Here is a 15,263-nt window from a genome sequence, read left to right on the forward strand (position 1 = left end):
CACAGCCACGAGCAAGATATTTCAAACTGAGATAGTATCAGAACTGTCATAATGTACTTCTATTTCAAATTCAAAATGATTACTGTTTTTAATATGGGAATTAGTATCTCAGATACATGAAAATAGTTGAACGGTGCCTGCACACATATCAGAAATGCCAGGCCACTTTTACAGGCTCACAATGCGTAAATAGAGCTAGAAATGCTACCCTTTTCTGTTACCTCCTGCTCCCTCCCACTAGCATCCTGGGAGAGTGCAGTCAGAGCCTGGTGGAGCACCATGGTGGGGTGATTTTGAAAAGTTTAGGTAATGATGAGTATGTCTGACATATTCTTTTCTTTTCTTCTAGGGTTTTGTCTACGACCTGGACAAGGTGGGTTGCGTGTGATGTGCTGTGTGGTCTGTCCTCAGCGGGATGCCGTGCTCTCTTAAGAAGTGCTATACACTTCCCAAGCAAAAAGGGGATGACGTTTGTGAAGTATGATGACTGAAGGGGGCGGAGAACAGACAAGGAAGCAGAAGCAAAGAGGGAAGTAGAGCAAAGGAGAAATTTTCGAAACAATGACAGAAAAACTGGATAGATCATGGAAAAGGAAGCCCCTATTAGAGTAGTGTGCGTAGTATAAATACATAGAAAAGAAGAAAAGGCAAACTGGAAAGGTTTGGATAGGGTGAAGAGTAGGATGGGGGAGAGAGTGAGTGTAGTAAAGAATGGGAATTTGAGTTAAAAATGTAGAAGCAGAGTATAAAAAGAGTGGGACTTAAGAGGGGATGGTTGGGAATGAGAGAGGGACTGTGGAGAAGGCAGAGAGATATGCTTTGACACATGAATAAAAGTACATTAGGGAAAGGAGTGAACATATAGCACTTACATTCCCCAGATGACCTGGCTTTATAGCGCACTAGAAAATGCAGTCACCTTTGGCGTAGGAAGGGGTTCATTCTTTATATTTGCCTTCCAAACAACCCTGCCATTTTGTAGATGTGCATCTAAAAATATTTCTGTAGAGTTTGAACCGGAGAATGACTTTGGAGAAAAGCCAGGGGCGATGAGAAGGTATGATGTGTAAAGAACTGAAATGTGTTTTTTTACGCAGTTTTCTACAGTGAGAACATGGCCAATAGGCAATGGAGTGCTTTATACATGAGCAAAAACAATAGTTAACAAATGGTGATAAACAGTTAATGAAGGAACTTATATTGTTTTAAAGCCTTACATAAAGATTGTATATGGCCCAAATGTACATTTGATAGACGTCACATACGAAACGGTTGGTGGGGGGTTGCTTTTACGTATTGGTGGAAAAATATTGGAATGCTCTTTCCTGTCATCTGAAATATATTGCTCCTTACTTATCTTCTAGGAAATGGTTAAAAAATTCCTTTTTAGTTCATTTTCAGTCTAAGCTGGAGCTGGCGTTAGGATGCCTTTGTGGCAGTGCTTAATTTGAGCCATTGGCTGCAGGTGGCATCCAGCGCCTCTCATATTTTGGGTACTGGCACTTGCTTTACCTTATCAAACTTTGACCAAGTGCAAGAGAAAGAAGAACACAGAAGGGAAAAAGAAGGGACGGAAGGGAAAGGCGAACAACCACTGACAAAGGGAGAAAGCAGGGATGAATAGAGCCTGCAAGAATGAGATAAAGGGGCAAGGAGTGTCTGGTTGTGAACTTAGGAGACATGACAAAACTGCTCAGTCTTGGTATTTGGCACCCTAACCTTTGCTTGTTCCAGCCTGCCACTTCTAAGAAAATCTTTGGGCCCTGGCAATTACTGTTTTACAAATTAAGCACTGCTTTGTGGTGAGAGTTTGCATGTTCCAAGTTCCATTCACAAATTAACAGAGAGTGCATTGGTAATGTCATACACTTCATGCACAGGATTGACGTTTATCTGTATATTCACATGAATGAACAGATAAATATTGAGAGAACATTGGACACCATGAGTAATTTGTAGAATTAACCAGAGTTATCTAAAAAAGAAGCAACATATGTGACGGAGCCGTTGGGCACCAACTTAAAAACACAGTGCTAAGGGAGTTAACAGGTTCAAGTAAGGAGATTTATAACTTGAACATGAGAGCTCCAGGCTGGAACATGCTACAAAGCCTAACTGGTTCTTGACTTCCCGTTTTGAGGATTTCCTTGACAGCTAGGCTTAAATGCAGCACTATATTATTATATCTTAGGATATTAAGAGCAGAAATATAATCTTTATGTCAGTGTTTATGGTATGGTTTTATAGTATTTATGTTTTTACATTTCTCGCTATATTTAGCCATATATATATTTGGATAATGTTATCTGTATTTATTCATAGTTAGTTTGGGTTGTGTGAAAAAATGAAGCTGAAACGAGTATATTTTCACATTTTGATAAATGTGCAAATGCTTGAGTGCCTGACATGTTTCAATGATATGAACCCCCACATGATACATCAATGCACTTGTATGAAATAATAATATAAAAATTAATATTAACTTTGTGCATATGTACTCTTCTTAACTAAATTTCACTATGGTTTTTAACCCCCCTTAACTGTCAATCCGCGCAGCTTTTGGTGTGGCAGTCACGACTGACTTTATTTAGAATCATTCAAAAAAACACCAAATATCTGTTTTTATCCACATTTGAAAATAAGTGCAGATAGGACAGTAAATGTCTTTCTGTCTGTATTTATCTGTAAAGAATCAGTAAAAACGAAAATCAGGGAGCCTTGATTATTAAATATGGAAGCAATTCATTGATGACATTTTCTTTTTATGGCAATGTGGCAGGGTTTGGACAATACTCTCACATAATTTCTCAGTTGGCTTAATGCCAACTGCAAAGGACTTAAATTCACTCTCCAACACAGCAAAGCTGAAATATCCATCCTTGACTTGATGGTAAAAATGGTGGGTGGGTATACACATCCCTCTATTGTAAACTCAAAGAGAGAAACACTCTATTAGCCTACTATGGGCACCACCCGACACTGACAATGTGGTCTATGCCATTATGAGCCAATGTAACCTGCTATACATAGGACAGAAACACAAAAAATCTTGGTTAGAATATGCCAGCATAGGAGTTCCCTTTAAATGTGAGGTCATGACAGCCCCATTGGTTAAGCATTTCGTGGAGCTTAAGCATAATCCGAACGACCTACGTTGGCAAATCACTGCTGTTGTGAAGCAACCAAACAGAGGCAGAAACATTTCACCCATACTGAGCAAGGAGGAATTGAATTGGATTTTGCCCATGGATTTAACAAAATGGAGGATTGGACATCCCAGATGTGAGACTCCTTTCTATCTATTTCTGCAGTTGTGTTCATCGAAATGACACATGATTACCAATGGTCTACTTTGATAATCTAATTTACTGGATCAGGATGTTGCTGAACTTGCATTTTGATCTTACACTAGTTGGACCCTGGTTTTCCTAGACTTTAACATTTGTAAATATACTATTCACTTGTATCTTAATCCTTTTTCCACTGTTGCTCTTCACTTCTAAAAGGTCGCAAATGTTATCAAATTGATTGTGTAAATTACAACGTTGCATGGTTCTCCTTATTTCTATTACCAATCTTGCCCAATCTTCCCTAATTGCTCCCTTCCCCTTCCTAGCGCTTGATGTCTGTATATGTACTATTCATGCATATATTAATCCATTTAGATTTTTTTTCCACTGTTGACCTTAACTTCTAAAAGGTCACAGATTTTTTTTTAACTGATTGTGTAAATTGCTATGTTACATGGTTCTCCTTATCTTTATTAGCAGTCTTGCCTAATTTTTCCCTGTGTCCATGTATGTTTGCTTTTCCTATACCCCTTGTTCTTTCTTAAATTCCATTAGTTAGCCTTTTGTCTTGCAGTCACCAGCAAGTTTCCCTTCCGAACATGGCCGCCTATTCGGCCGACCCTTGCTTATGTAGCGCTCACCTACAATAGTCCTCCCTTTAGTTTTTTTTTACTGCTTACTGGCACCCGTCTTATTAACCTGCCAGTGCTTGCAGAACTTACTAAAGGCACGCATGGCCCTAGCACGTCCTTCTGGTTTCCTCTGAGATTTTCGGCTAATACGCGATCACACTCCCCTGGCATCCGCCACATTACTAAGTACATGCTCCGATTGTCGGACTTAAATACAAATGTAACAATTACGGCAACTCTCCCCAACTGGTGTGAGTAAATGCCTTAATTTAACTTCCCCAACCTGTACGTACCCTTCTTTTCAGATTGCCGCTTACTGGATGTAGATGAATTCTTCTAACATTCCACCTTAAATCGTGGTTGCATTGTGCTTGCAATTCTCGCACCCAGTCATTGACTGGGCCTGCCTTCCGTTCCATAGTTACCAAGTAACAGCATCTTTCCCATGTGGCTTGACTGCTGCATTTAATTGTGATTGCCCCGCATTGTAATCAACTTTGGTTGCCTTTAGATTTCACGTATCCCGTGCCACAATCATGCATTGGATTATAGTTCCCTCTGCTGTACACTATCCCACTGCCTTGTATTGATGGTATTCCCCATGGCAAGCAGACGCCCTTTTTGTGATAGCATCCAATTGGGCACACATTCCCTCCTCATTTACAGCGGGGTTGTATCCACCACCCACTGATCAGTCATTGGTTGTAACCCTCATGGTCCTCAAGCCCCCATACAGATATGGTTTTGGAACTTCGCTTGATTGTAAGGCACTCTGCACCTAGCTTAAGCTCTCCTGACACCCAGTTCAGGATGTGAGTAGTAACTGGTTTGCTGGGCTTGTACCACTAATTACTGATGTACTTTTACCATTAAGTAGGTAACTAATTTTCTTTTTCTTTGTCCCTTTTTTCCTTTCTCTTTCTCCAAGTTATTGCTTCATTGTTATTATTATTGAGTAATATTCTTGGTCATCATTTTGTAATGCCCTGATGATGACCCTTGCATTACTATAGGATTGAAACGTTGTTGACACCTGCGCATTGACCCTGTACACTATATATATATATATATATATACATATATATATATATATATATATATATATATATATATATATATATATATATATATGTTTGATGGCATGTGTAGCTGCATCTAGTGTTGGGCTCGGAGTGTTACAAGCTGTTTTTCTTCGAAGAAGTCTTTTTTTTCGAGTCATGGGATCGAGTGACTCCTCTCGGTGACAGTGCGTATGGGCATCAACTCCTTTGTTAGATTGGTTTCTTTCCACCATCGGCTTCGGGTGTGTTCCCTCTAGCTCCGGGACTTTCGATTTGGAAACTCTATTTTATCTCAAACATTTCTCATACTGTCGGTATTGTTTCGAATGCAGTTTCTTCTGCACTCGATCCGAAAGTACCGTCGGGATCAGGGAAACACCCTTTTAGGCGCTCATGCCCTTCTCGGGCCTGTTCGGGCCTACTGTCTCATAGCCTGATGGATGGGACTTCATTCCGATTTTGTCCTCGTGCCACGCTAAATTTCCTTACACCGACCAGCACTTGGTCTGTAATCTCTGCCTTTCTCCAGAACATCGTGAGGAAAGCTGTGAGGCGTGTCGGTCTTTTCGATTGAAGAAAACACTATGCGATCAAAGGGCACGGAGACTGGAGATGGCGTCCAAGCACACAGAGTCCACCCCTGACACCCTTGAAAAAGAACAGGCACAGACAGCAGTTTCGATCACAGATTCCCACTCCGAACAAGGTTCAGATGACGAAAGCCAGCCAATAGCAGCAGCGCAATATGTGAGTCCACCTGCCACAACATCCACATTTAAAAAATCATGCAAGGCCTTGGGTGCATCACTGCTGTCAAGCCATGGTTTCACCTGAAAAAGACTAATCGTCGACCGACCCTTGGGTTCGGGCCGAAAAAGGCCAAAACACTACATCAACAGGACATGCCTGTTTCGGTGTCGGGTCGAACCAAAAAATTCAAACCTCAACCTCTGAACCGAGCCGACGCCCACAATCATTGGATCCAAAAAGAGTACACTCTGCTTCGGAGCCGAAACCTCGGCCAACAGCTTCAGAACTAAAACACCTTGGTTCGATTTCGGAGCCAGAAACATCATCCTTTACAGAGGAAACAGGACTCTCAGCTCGAATGAAGCAGGTGCCCAAAACATTCACTGAACATTCTTCTAAGGGCACAAAACATACCTCTGAACATCAAATTGAGGAATCGGACATTCAACCTATTTTAGAGGTTGTGGACAGCAAGCAGAAAAGAATACAAATCCAGAAAGAGCCTGGAAAAATGATTACTTCTCCACCTCCACAGACTAAACGAAAACTAGCATTTCAAGAGACTTTTGATACTGCCCCACCACCTGCAAAAATGTTCAAGCGGAAGGAAAAGCCAAAACCTTTTCAGCTTTTTCCACCACATTCACCACAACTTTCTTTTTCACCACAACCTATCACTCCACCACCACCACCGTCACCATCACACTCTCCTACATACACTGTAGACCCATGGGACATGTACAACTCAGATCCTATACCATCTAATGATCCAGATCTCTACCGTACTAACCCATCCCCACCAGAGGATAGTATGGTTTATAACCAAGTAATATCTAGGGCAGCTGCATACCATGGGGTACAAATGCATGCGGAACCTGTAAATGAGGATTTTCTTTTTAATACACTATCCTCAACTCATAAGCAATACCAGTGTTTATCAATGTGTCCTGGTATGCTTAGGCACGCAGAGGAAATATTTATAGAACAAGTTAGCTAGTGTTCTAACACCGAGGATTGACAACAAATATAAGCCTGTACCAACAGATCCAATTTACATCACACAACAATTACCACCAGATTCTATTGTGGTCACTGCAGCCAGGAAGCATGCCAATAGTCAGTCTTCGGGGGATACTCCACTCCCTGACAAAGAAAGTAGAAAATTTGATGCTGGGGGCAAAAGGGTGGCAACACAAGCAGCCAACCAATGGCGTATTGCCAATTCCCAGGCCCTGTTGGCAAGATACGACAGGTCACATTGGGATGAGATGCAAGAATTCTTGCGATACATATTCAAAGAACACCAAAAGCAGGCACAGCAAATTGTTGAAGAAGGTCAGGCCATAATAAATAATCAGATTAGGTCTGCTCTAGATGCAGCTGACACTTCAGCTAGAGGAATTAATACCAGCATCACAATTAGACGACATGCATGGTTGAGGTCCTCAGGTTTTAAACCTGAAATACAACAGGTGGTCCTTAATAAGCCATTTAATAAACAGCAACTTTTCGGGCCAGAGGTCCGAAAACCATTGAAAAACTCAGGAAAGACTGACGCAGCAAAAGCCATGGGAACCCTTTATACCACACCATTTTGGGATTCCTTTCAGAAACCGCAATTTAGGGGAGGTCTTAAGACCCAGACTGCAGAGGCTTCTACCTCCCATCCAAAACAAGGACAGCAGTACTACTCAAGAGGGTCATTTAGAGGCTATTACAGAGGACAACATTTCAGTGCCAGAGGAAAATTTGCAGCCTCAAAGTGTGCTTCCACACCAACTAAACAATGGCTTCCCAAACATCTCATGATTCCATACGTCCCCTGTGGGAGGAAGCCTGCAATAATTCCATTCTCACTGGCAAAACATCACCACAGATCAATGGGTACTCTCAATTATCCGCAATGGTTATTGCCTAAAGCTCATCTCCACTCCACCAAATATTCCCCCTCGTTCTCACAGGCTCTCCCCAGAACACACTATTTTACTACAACAAGAGGTACAATCTCTGTTACTTAAAGGGGCAATAGAAATGGTTCCCATCTCACAGCAAGGGACAGGAGTATACTCGCTATACTTCCTTATACCAAAGAAGGATGGTACTCTCAGACCCATTCTCGATCTCAGACCTCTAAATCTATATACCCTGTCCGAATATTTTCACATGGTCACTCTACAGGACGTCATTCCCCTGCTACAAATACATAATTACATAACAGCGTAAGATCTAAAGGTCGCGTACTTCTACATTCTCATACATCCAGCTCACCGCAAGTATTTAAGGTTCGTAATATCAGGCAACCACTACCAATTCAAAGTACTACCCTTTGGAGTAACAACAGCACCAAGAGTGTTCACAAAATGTCTTGCTGTAGTAGCGGCATACCTCAGGGGACACCACATACATGACTTCCATTATCTAGACGATTGATTAATAAAATCCAGCACTATTCTAAAATGCCAACAATACACAATAGATACCCTACACACATTAGGGTTCACAATCAATTACCAAAAATCTCATCTTCAGCCAGGTGCAATTCTCAACACGCATTCAGCATGAGCCTACCCAAATCTACAACGGATGCAGACTTTTCAATACCTCATATCACTGATGCAGGTCAGTCAAACGTACACAGTTTGATTTGTCATTACATTATTGGGAATGATGGCATCATGCATAGCAGTAGTACCAAATGCGAGGCGAAATATGAGATCACTGCAACAGTGTCTCTGACAACAATGGTCTCAGGCACATGGTCGGTTACAGGATCTAGTGTTGTTAGACCGCCAAATTTACAAATCTCTGCAATGGTGGAATCACAACAACTTAACAAAGGTGCGACCATTTCAAGACCCAATGCCACAGCCCATAATCACAAGAGATGCGTCTTTGACAGGTTTGGGAGCCCATCTCAACAATCTAACGATACAAGGGGAATGGGACTCATTACTAAAAACTTAACACATAAACCACTTGGAATTATTAGCTGTGTTATTAGCCATCAAAACATTTCAACCTCAGATCATACACAAAACAGTCTTAATAAGAACAGACAACATGAAAACAATGTATTGTCTGAAAAAACAAGGGGGGGGGGGGACACTCATTCCAATTGTCCCTTCTAGCTCAAACAATATGGAAATGGGCAATTCACAATCACATTCACCTGCTAGCAGAATGCATCCTAGAAATACACAACCAGCTAGCAAACCTTCTAAGCAGGACGCAGCAACAAATACACGAATGGGAGATTCACCTACAGGTAGTTCAATCAGGCATCCCAATCCCAGTGTGCTCAACGTAGCGATTTGGCTCCTGAAGTCATAGAATTTGGATATTTACAGCTTCCATTAGAATGTATGAACTTTCTAAAACAAGCATGTAAACCAACAACCAGACAATGCTACGCAAATAAATGGAAACCTAAAAATATAGATCTACTTAAAGCATCAGTGCAAGAAATTGTGTGCTATTTGCTTTATTTACGAAAAGCGAATCTTGCCTTTTCCTCTATTAAACTTCATCTAACGGCCATATCAGCCTACCTACATAACATACAACATACCTCTCTGTTTAGAGTTCCTGTCATAAAAGCATTTATGGAAGGACCTAAACACATTATTCCACCCAGAACTCCACCAGTTCCAGCATGAAATCTTAATATTGTACTCACAAGACTTATGGGTCCCCCATTCGAACCCATGCACTCTTGTGCTATTCAATTTCTATTATGGAAGGTTGCTTTCTTAGTAGCAGTTTCCTTGAGAAGAGTAAGTGAAATTCAGGCATCTACTCTAGAAAAACCCTTCTTCCAAGTACACAAAAACAAAGTAGTACTTGGGACAAATCCAACATTTTTGCCTAAAGTGGTTTCACCTTTTCACATTAATCAGTCAGTGGAATTGCCAGTCTTCTTTCTACAGCCAGACTCTACTGCTGAAAGAGCTCTACACACTCTTGATCTTAAAAGAGCTCTAATGTATTAGGTAGAAAGGACTTTATGAAAACTAAACAACGTTTTGTTGCTTTCCAACAACCTCATAAAGGCAATCCCATTTCAAAACAAAGATTAGCTAGATGAACTGTAAGATGTATTCAAACATGCTACCTTAAAGCAAAAAGGCAGCTGTTAATAACTCCGAAAGCACATTCCACTAGAAAAAAGGGTGCCTCCATGGCATTCTTAGGAAATATACCAATGGCAGATATATGCAAAGCAGCCACATGGTCCACACCACTTACATTCACAAAGCATTACTGTGTGGATGTGTTATCTAGACAACGAGCCAGTGTTGAACAAGCAGTGCTAAAACACTATTTCAAACTACTTCAACTCCTACGGGTTAACCACCGCTTATTTGGGAGGAGAACTGCTTTTTAGTCTATTAACAGTGAGTATTTTCTTTTCTTGTGTGTAAGTACTGTGTGACTACAGTGGGATTGCAAGAGCTTTGCGTGTCTCCAAGTTCAGCCTTGGCTGTTCTGCCTACAGCTACGTCTAGACAGCCTGGCTTTTAGACACTGACTACAATTCACTAATAAGGGATAACTGGACCTGCTATAAGATGTAAGTACCTTTGGTACCCACTACAAAGCAGCATACTTCTCTCTTTAGAATTCCTGTCATAAAAGCTTTTATGGAAGGCCTTAAGAGTTATTCCACCTAGAGTACCACCAACTCCAGCCTGGAATCTTAACATTGTACTCACAAGGTTTATGGGTCCACCATTTGAACCCATGCATTCTTGCACTCTTCAGCTTCTGTCCTGGAAGGTTGCTTTCCTAGTAGCAATTACTTCCTTAAGAAGAGTTAGTGAAATTCAAGCATTCACTTTAGAGGAAACTTTCTTCCAAATTCACAAACATAAAATAGTACTTAGGACAAACCCAAAGTGGTTTCACCATTTCACATCAATCGGACAGTGGAACTGCCAGTCTTCCTTCCACAGCCAGATTTAGTTGCTGATAGAGCTCTTCACACTTTTGGTCTCAAAAGAGCTCTCATGTATTACAGAGATAAAACAAAAGGTTTCAGAAAATCTAAACAACTTTTTGTGGCTTTTCAGCAACCTCATAAGGGTAATCCTATTTCAAAACAAGGGTTAGCTAGATGGATAGTAAGTTGTATTCAAACATGCTATCTTAAAGCTAAAAGATAGCTGTTAGTAACTCCTGAAACCACATGCTACGAGAAAGAAAGAAGCTTCTATGGCTTTCTTAGGAAACATACCAACTGCAGACATATGCAAAGCAGCCACACACACATTTACTAAACAATACTGTGTGTATGTGTTAATGCCACCAACAAGCAAACGTTGGTCAAGCAGTGCTTAAAACATTATATCAAGTTACTCCAACTCCTACAGGCTAGCCACTGCTTATTTTAGCAGGGGACTGCTTTTCAGTCTATGCAAAGCATGTGTATCTGCAGCTACACATGCCATCAAACGGAAAATGTAACTTACCCAGTGTACATCTGTTCGTGACATGTAGTGCTGCAGATTCACATGCGCCCTCCCTCCTCCCCGGGTGCCTGTAGTCATTGTAGTACTTATTTGTACCTATGTATGTGTATTTGCATGGACATCTTATTTACTTTTTATACATCTATAGTTGTACATACACAATCTTTCACTCCTTACTTCACCCTCCTGCGGGAAAACAATCTAACCAAGGAGTCGATGCCCATGCGCAACTATCACGAGTCACTCGATCCTGTGACTCAAAAAAAAGACTTCTTCGAAGAAAAACAGCTTGTAACACTCTGAGCCCAACACTAGATGGCGAGATATGCACAGCATGTGAATTTGATATATATATATATATATATATATATATATATATATATATATATATATATATATATATATACGAGAATTGTCCTGACAAGCGTGTTGCGGCGCACTTATTTCACCGGTGGTGCTGATTGAAGGCAGGACGTCCGTATTTCAAAAGAAGGGGATTTCTCTTTCACTTTGTCAAGAGAAAAGAACCGCACTCCGTCGTTGTGCAATTAATAATTAAACTTTTATTCCATTCGTGGGATTACAAACAAACAAGACAGGAATACCCTGGCGCGTTTCGGTCACACCGGACCTTGTTCACATATATATATATAAAAATGTAATATAGAGGACAATTGCTGCTAAAAAGAAGCTCATAATTTTAGGGAGATAGGGACTAACTTGCAGCTCAATCAAACTTCACTTGAAAACAGAGACATAACATGCTGTCAGCTCTAACCCAATTCTTCTGAGATCACAAAATCTATAATCAAATACTTCGTTTGAGGGGAGGCACTAGAGAGACTGTGGTTCTGTGACCCAGCTCCGTGGGCCAGAGCAAGGATCCATCAACCATATCCTTCAGTTAACAATGCGTCCACCTGAAATAACATGATCCAAGGTCTTGAGCCAGACGGGCAGTCCATGACATGATGGCTGAGGCGACAAGAGCCAGTGAGCAAGACAAAGCATGTCCGTGCTGTGGCCTGCTTGTTTTCAAGCAGCGGCAGCTATACGAGTGCAGTCGCACATCTAGCCCAGAAGAGACTGCCGGCATGCAGTTGGCCTTATGGAGATGCGTGGGTGCCACAGCTCCTTAAAGAATACCTCACATAAGCACCGTTGCACTTGAACTGTGACCTCGTCTTCGTGGCCGGCCGATGCTCAGAGGTTTTTGCTTTGTGGCTGATCTCCCCAGGAGGCTGCGGCCACTATGAGTGAGCGGCAGTTAGTGGCCCGTGTGACGCATCGGACTATAGTGCTCTGAGAAGGCCTTCTGGGTACACTGCCCTGTTCCTGGTGACTAACTCACTCCTACTGAGGGGACTGATTTGGCCATGAAGACTTTGATTAATCTGCCCAGTCCCTCGTCACTGGATTCCTGTTAGGGGTGCCTCTTTTGAGAGGCTGGTGAGTTGATAGCTGTTCCCTAGTGCATGCTGGATTCTTCGCTGCTTTGACCTGTCAGTAAATGTATGGACATTTTCATGCCCTGTGGTTGAGAGACTTGGTGGCTTTCGCTTTACACCTATTGCTGCCTGCTTTTGCCTGGTCTGCAGGGCCCGCCCTTTACCTGTTGTTGGACCTGCAATGTCTTGGACCCTTAGGACCATGGGCAAGACAGACAAGCAATCCCTGCTCATCTTTGAGTCTCACAAAAGCCACAAGCATCTGCTTGATATTGGGCAGAAAGCATGTGGGGAGGGAGTGGTGCTGATTGGGTCTGTCACGCCTAATGAGGTTGCTGCCCTACTGCAAGAGATGAAAGCTAGTCTGTCCGCTATCGATTCGAAAATAGACTCTCTCACACGCTGGATGGATGATATGAAGGAGCGCTGGAACGTCACCGGATGTGGATTGATGAAGCTGAATGCAGAATCTTGAATGTAGCAGATGATGTAGTGTAGCGCAATTCCCTGCTTAAACACACAGTGAAAAGATCAAGCTGAAAAATTAGGATTTGGAGGTGCACAGTGCTAGAAGCAATCGTTGGATCCTGGGCATCGCCAAGACCAGCTTGATGGGGAGAACAGAGGACTATGTTGAGAAGCTGTTGTGTGACAGCTTTGGATCTGACTCTGTCTCCCGCATGTTTGTGGTGAAAAGGGCACATTGTGTGCTGGCCCCTCGTTCAATCCGGGTGCGCCTCCATGGCCTATCATCATCAAGTTGTTAAGTTACAGGGACACGGATACCATCTCATGCCTTGTGAGGGAGAAGCGAGCTCTTACTTATGAGGACGTCTCTCAAAGTGTGCAAGACTCACTATGGAAATTTGCTCCAGTCAAGAAAAAACCGCAAGAGTTGGACATTCCATACACTATGTTATGTCCAAAGCGTTTGCATTTCACACCAAATGGTAAATTTTGACCTTTATAGCACCCCTTCAGGCGGTTCTAGCCAACGAGACCCGTGCCTCAGCAATATAGGATAAAACTAACAGGCACTACAGTATTTGTTGCCCTATCTGATTGTACTGGACACATTGTTTGCCTGTATAAGATAAGGTCTCATAGTTCTGGCTACTTAGTGAGCTAAGTGCCCCCTGGGCCTATAACTTTTGTTACTGTATGGTTCTTGGATGACATTGGTACCTCTGGTTCTCGGAGGACTATAGTACATTATTTGATATTAAGTTCTCTGGCCCTGTTAGGCTACGTGTCACTAGATCTCCCTGGTATAAGCACTTTTGACTGTTCTTGTATTCTCAACTGTTGTTGAAATGGATGTTTTGGAGCATATTCACGGGGCGATTGGGTCGTGGTGGGGGTGAGAGGGGAGGAGGGGTTTGTTCCTGGTTTTCATCATACTAGCCTATATATATACCTGCAGGGTATGTCCCACCCATGCCCACCTGCTTACCCTACGAAGTCCTTATGGGTGGTTTTCCTAAGCTACAAAGGTCCTTTTGTTCTATCCAGTATTTTACATGGGTCTAAAATATATTACCTGGAGTATTAGAGGCCTTGGTAACCCACACAAACATCGGCATATTCTGGCTTATTTGACTTGTCATAATGATTAAGTGACATTTCTCCAAGAAACGCATTTGTTTCCTGGCATGCCTCTGCCCCTATCTAAGGCCCGGGGGCACAAAAATTACTTAGCCTCTTCTTGACATATGTGCTAGGGGTGGCCATATTGATTCATAGGTCAATTCAGTTCCCCCATTTCTACACATTTTATGATCCAGAAGGGCAATATCTCTTAATTCAAAGCCTATTTGGCTCTATGCACATCGCTCTGGTGAACTCATACACGCCTAATGTAGATTCTACGGCCTTTTTGGCATGCAGTATCCCGTGCCTCCATGTATTAAATACGCACACTGTGCTTTGGAGAGGGGACCACAATGCAGTTTTCGCTCCATCACTGGATTGCCCCAGAAGTTCTGCTCGCATCCACAATAAGGCGTGGGAGGCTATGGCTGGCATTGTCAGTGCTAACGATGTGGTTGATATTTGGAGGGCACTGACTGCTCGGATCCGAGTCTACGTGTTCCAATTCTCAATGCATGACTCCTCCTTCAGACTGAATGCCTGGTTTGGTACAAAAGATATCTTTTGGGATGACTAGTACCTGCACTCAAATTTTTTCACAATATCAGACTACTCCCCATTCCTTCTAGACCTGGTGCTTCCTGCAGAGGCGCATACTACCAGACTCTGGGTCCTTCTCCCAGATAAGCTTTGGATAGTGCCTTTACGGGAAGATATCCGGCAGGCCACCAGAAACTCTATTTGAGAATAAGGGTTCTGTGAGCTCTTCCTCAGCCTTATGGGTGACTTATAAAGTTGGTAATTCGGGGGAATGCATCAGTAAGAGCTGTGGTATTCTCAAGTCCCTCTGAGGTGCACTACTTCAGCTTGAAAGAGACATTAAGGCCCTCATTACGACCCTGGTGGTGAGTGATAAAGTGGCGGTAATACCGCCAACAGGCTGGCGGTAACTACTACATTGTCAAATTATGACCATGGCGGGATAACTTCAATAAACAGCCAATGTACCACACCAACCGCCAGG

The 15,263-nt window shown here is 42.3% G+C and overlaps 1 protein-coding gene across 3 annotated transcripts in view; it reads left to right on the top strand.

Annotated features, from left to right (window-relative positions):
• Positions 1-15,263, top strand: part of RIPOR1 (RHO family interacting cell polarization regulator 1) — a 1,174,702-nt gene that overhangs the window by 274,497 nt on the left and 884,942 nt on the right. For all 3 annotated transcript variants that reach the window (XM_069217674.1, XM_069217675.1, XM_069217673.1), the window contains exon 5: positions 350-373. In XM_069217674.1, the coding sequence (XP_069073775.1) occupies positions 350-373 (24 nt within the window). The remainder of the gene's footprint in view (positions 1-349; positions 374-15,263) is intronic.

Source organism: Pleurodeles waltl, chromosome 12 (assembly GCF_031143425.1).
Source record: "Pleurodeles waltl isolate 20211129_DDA chromosome 12, aPleWal1.hap1.20221129, whole genome shotgun sequence".
NCBI classification, from domain to species: Eukaryota; Metazoa; Chordata; class Amphibia; order Caudata; family Salamandridae; genus Pleurodeles; species Pleurodeles waltl.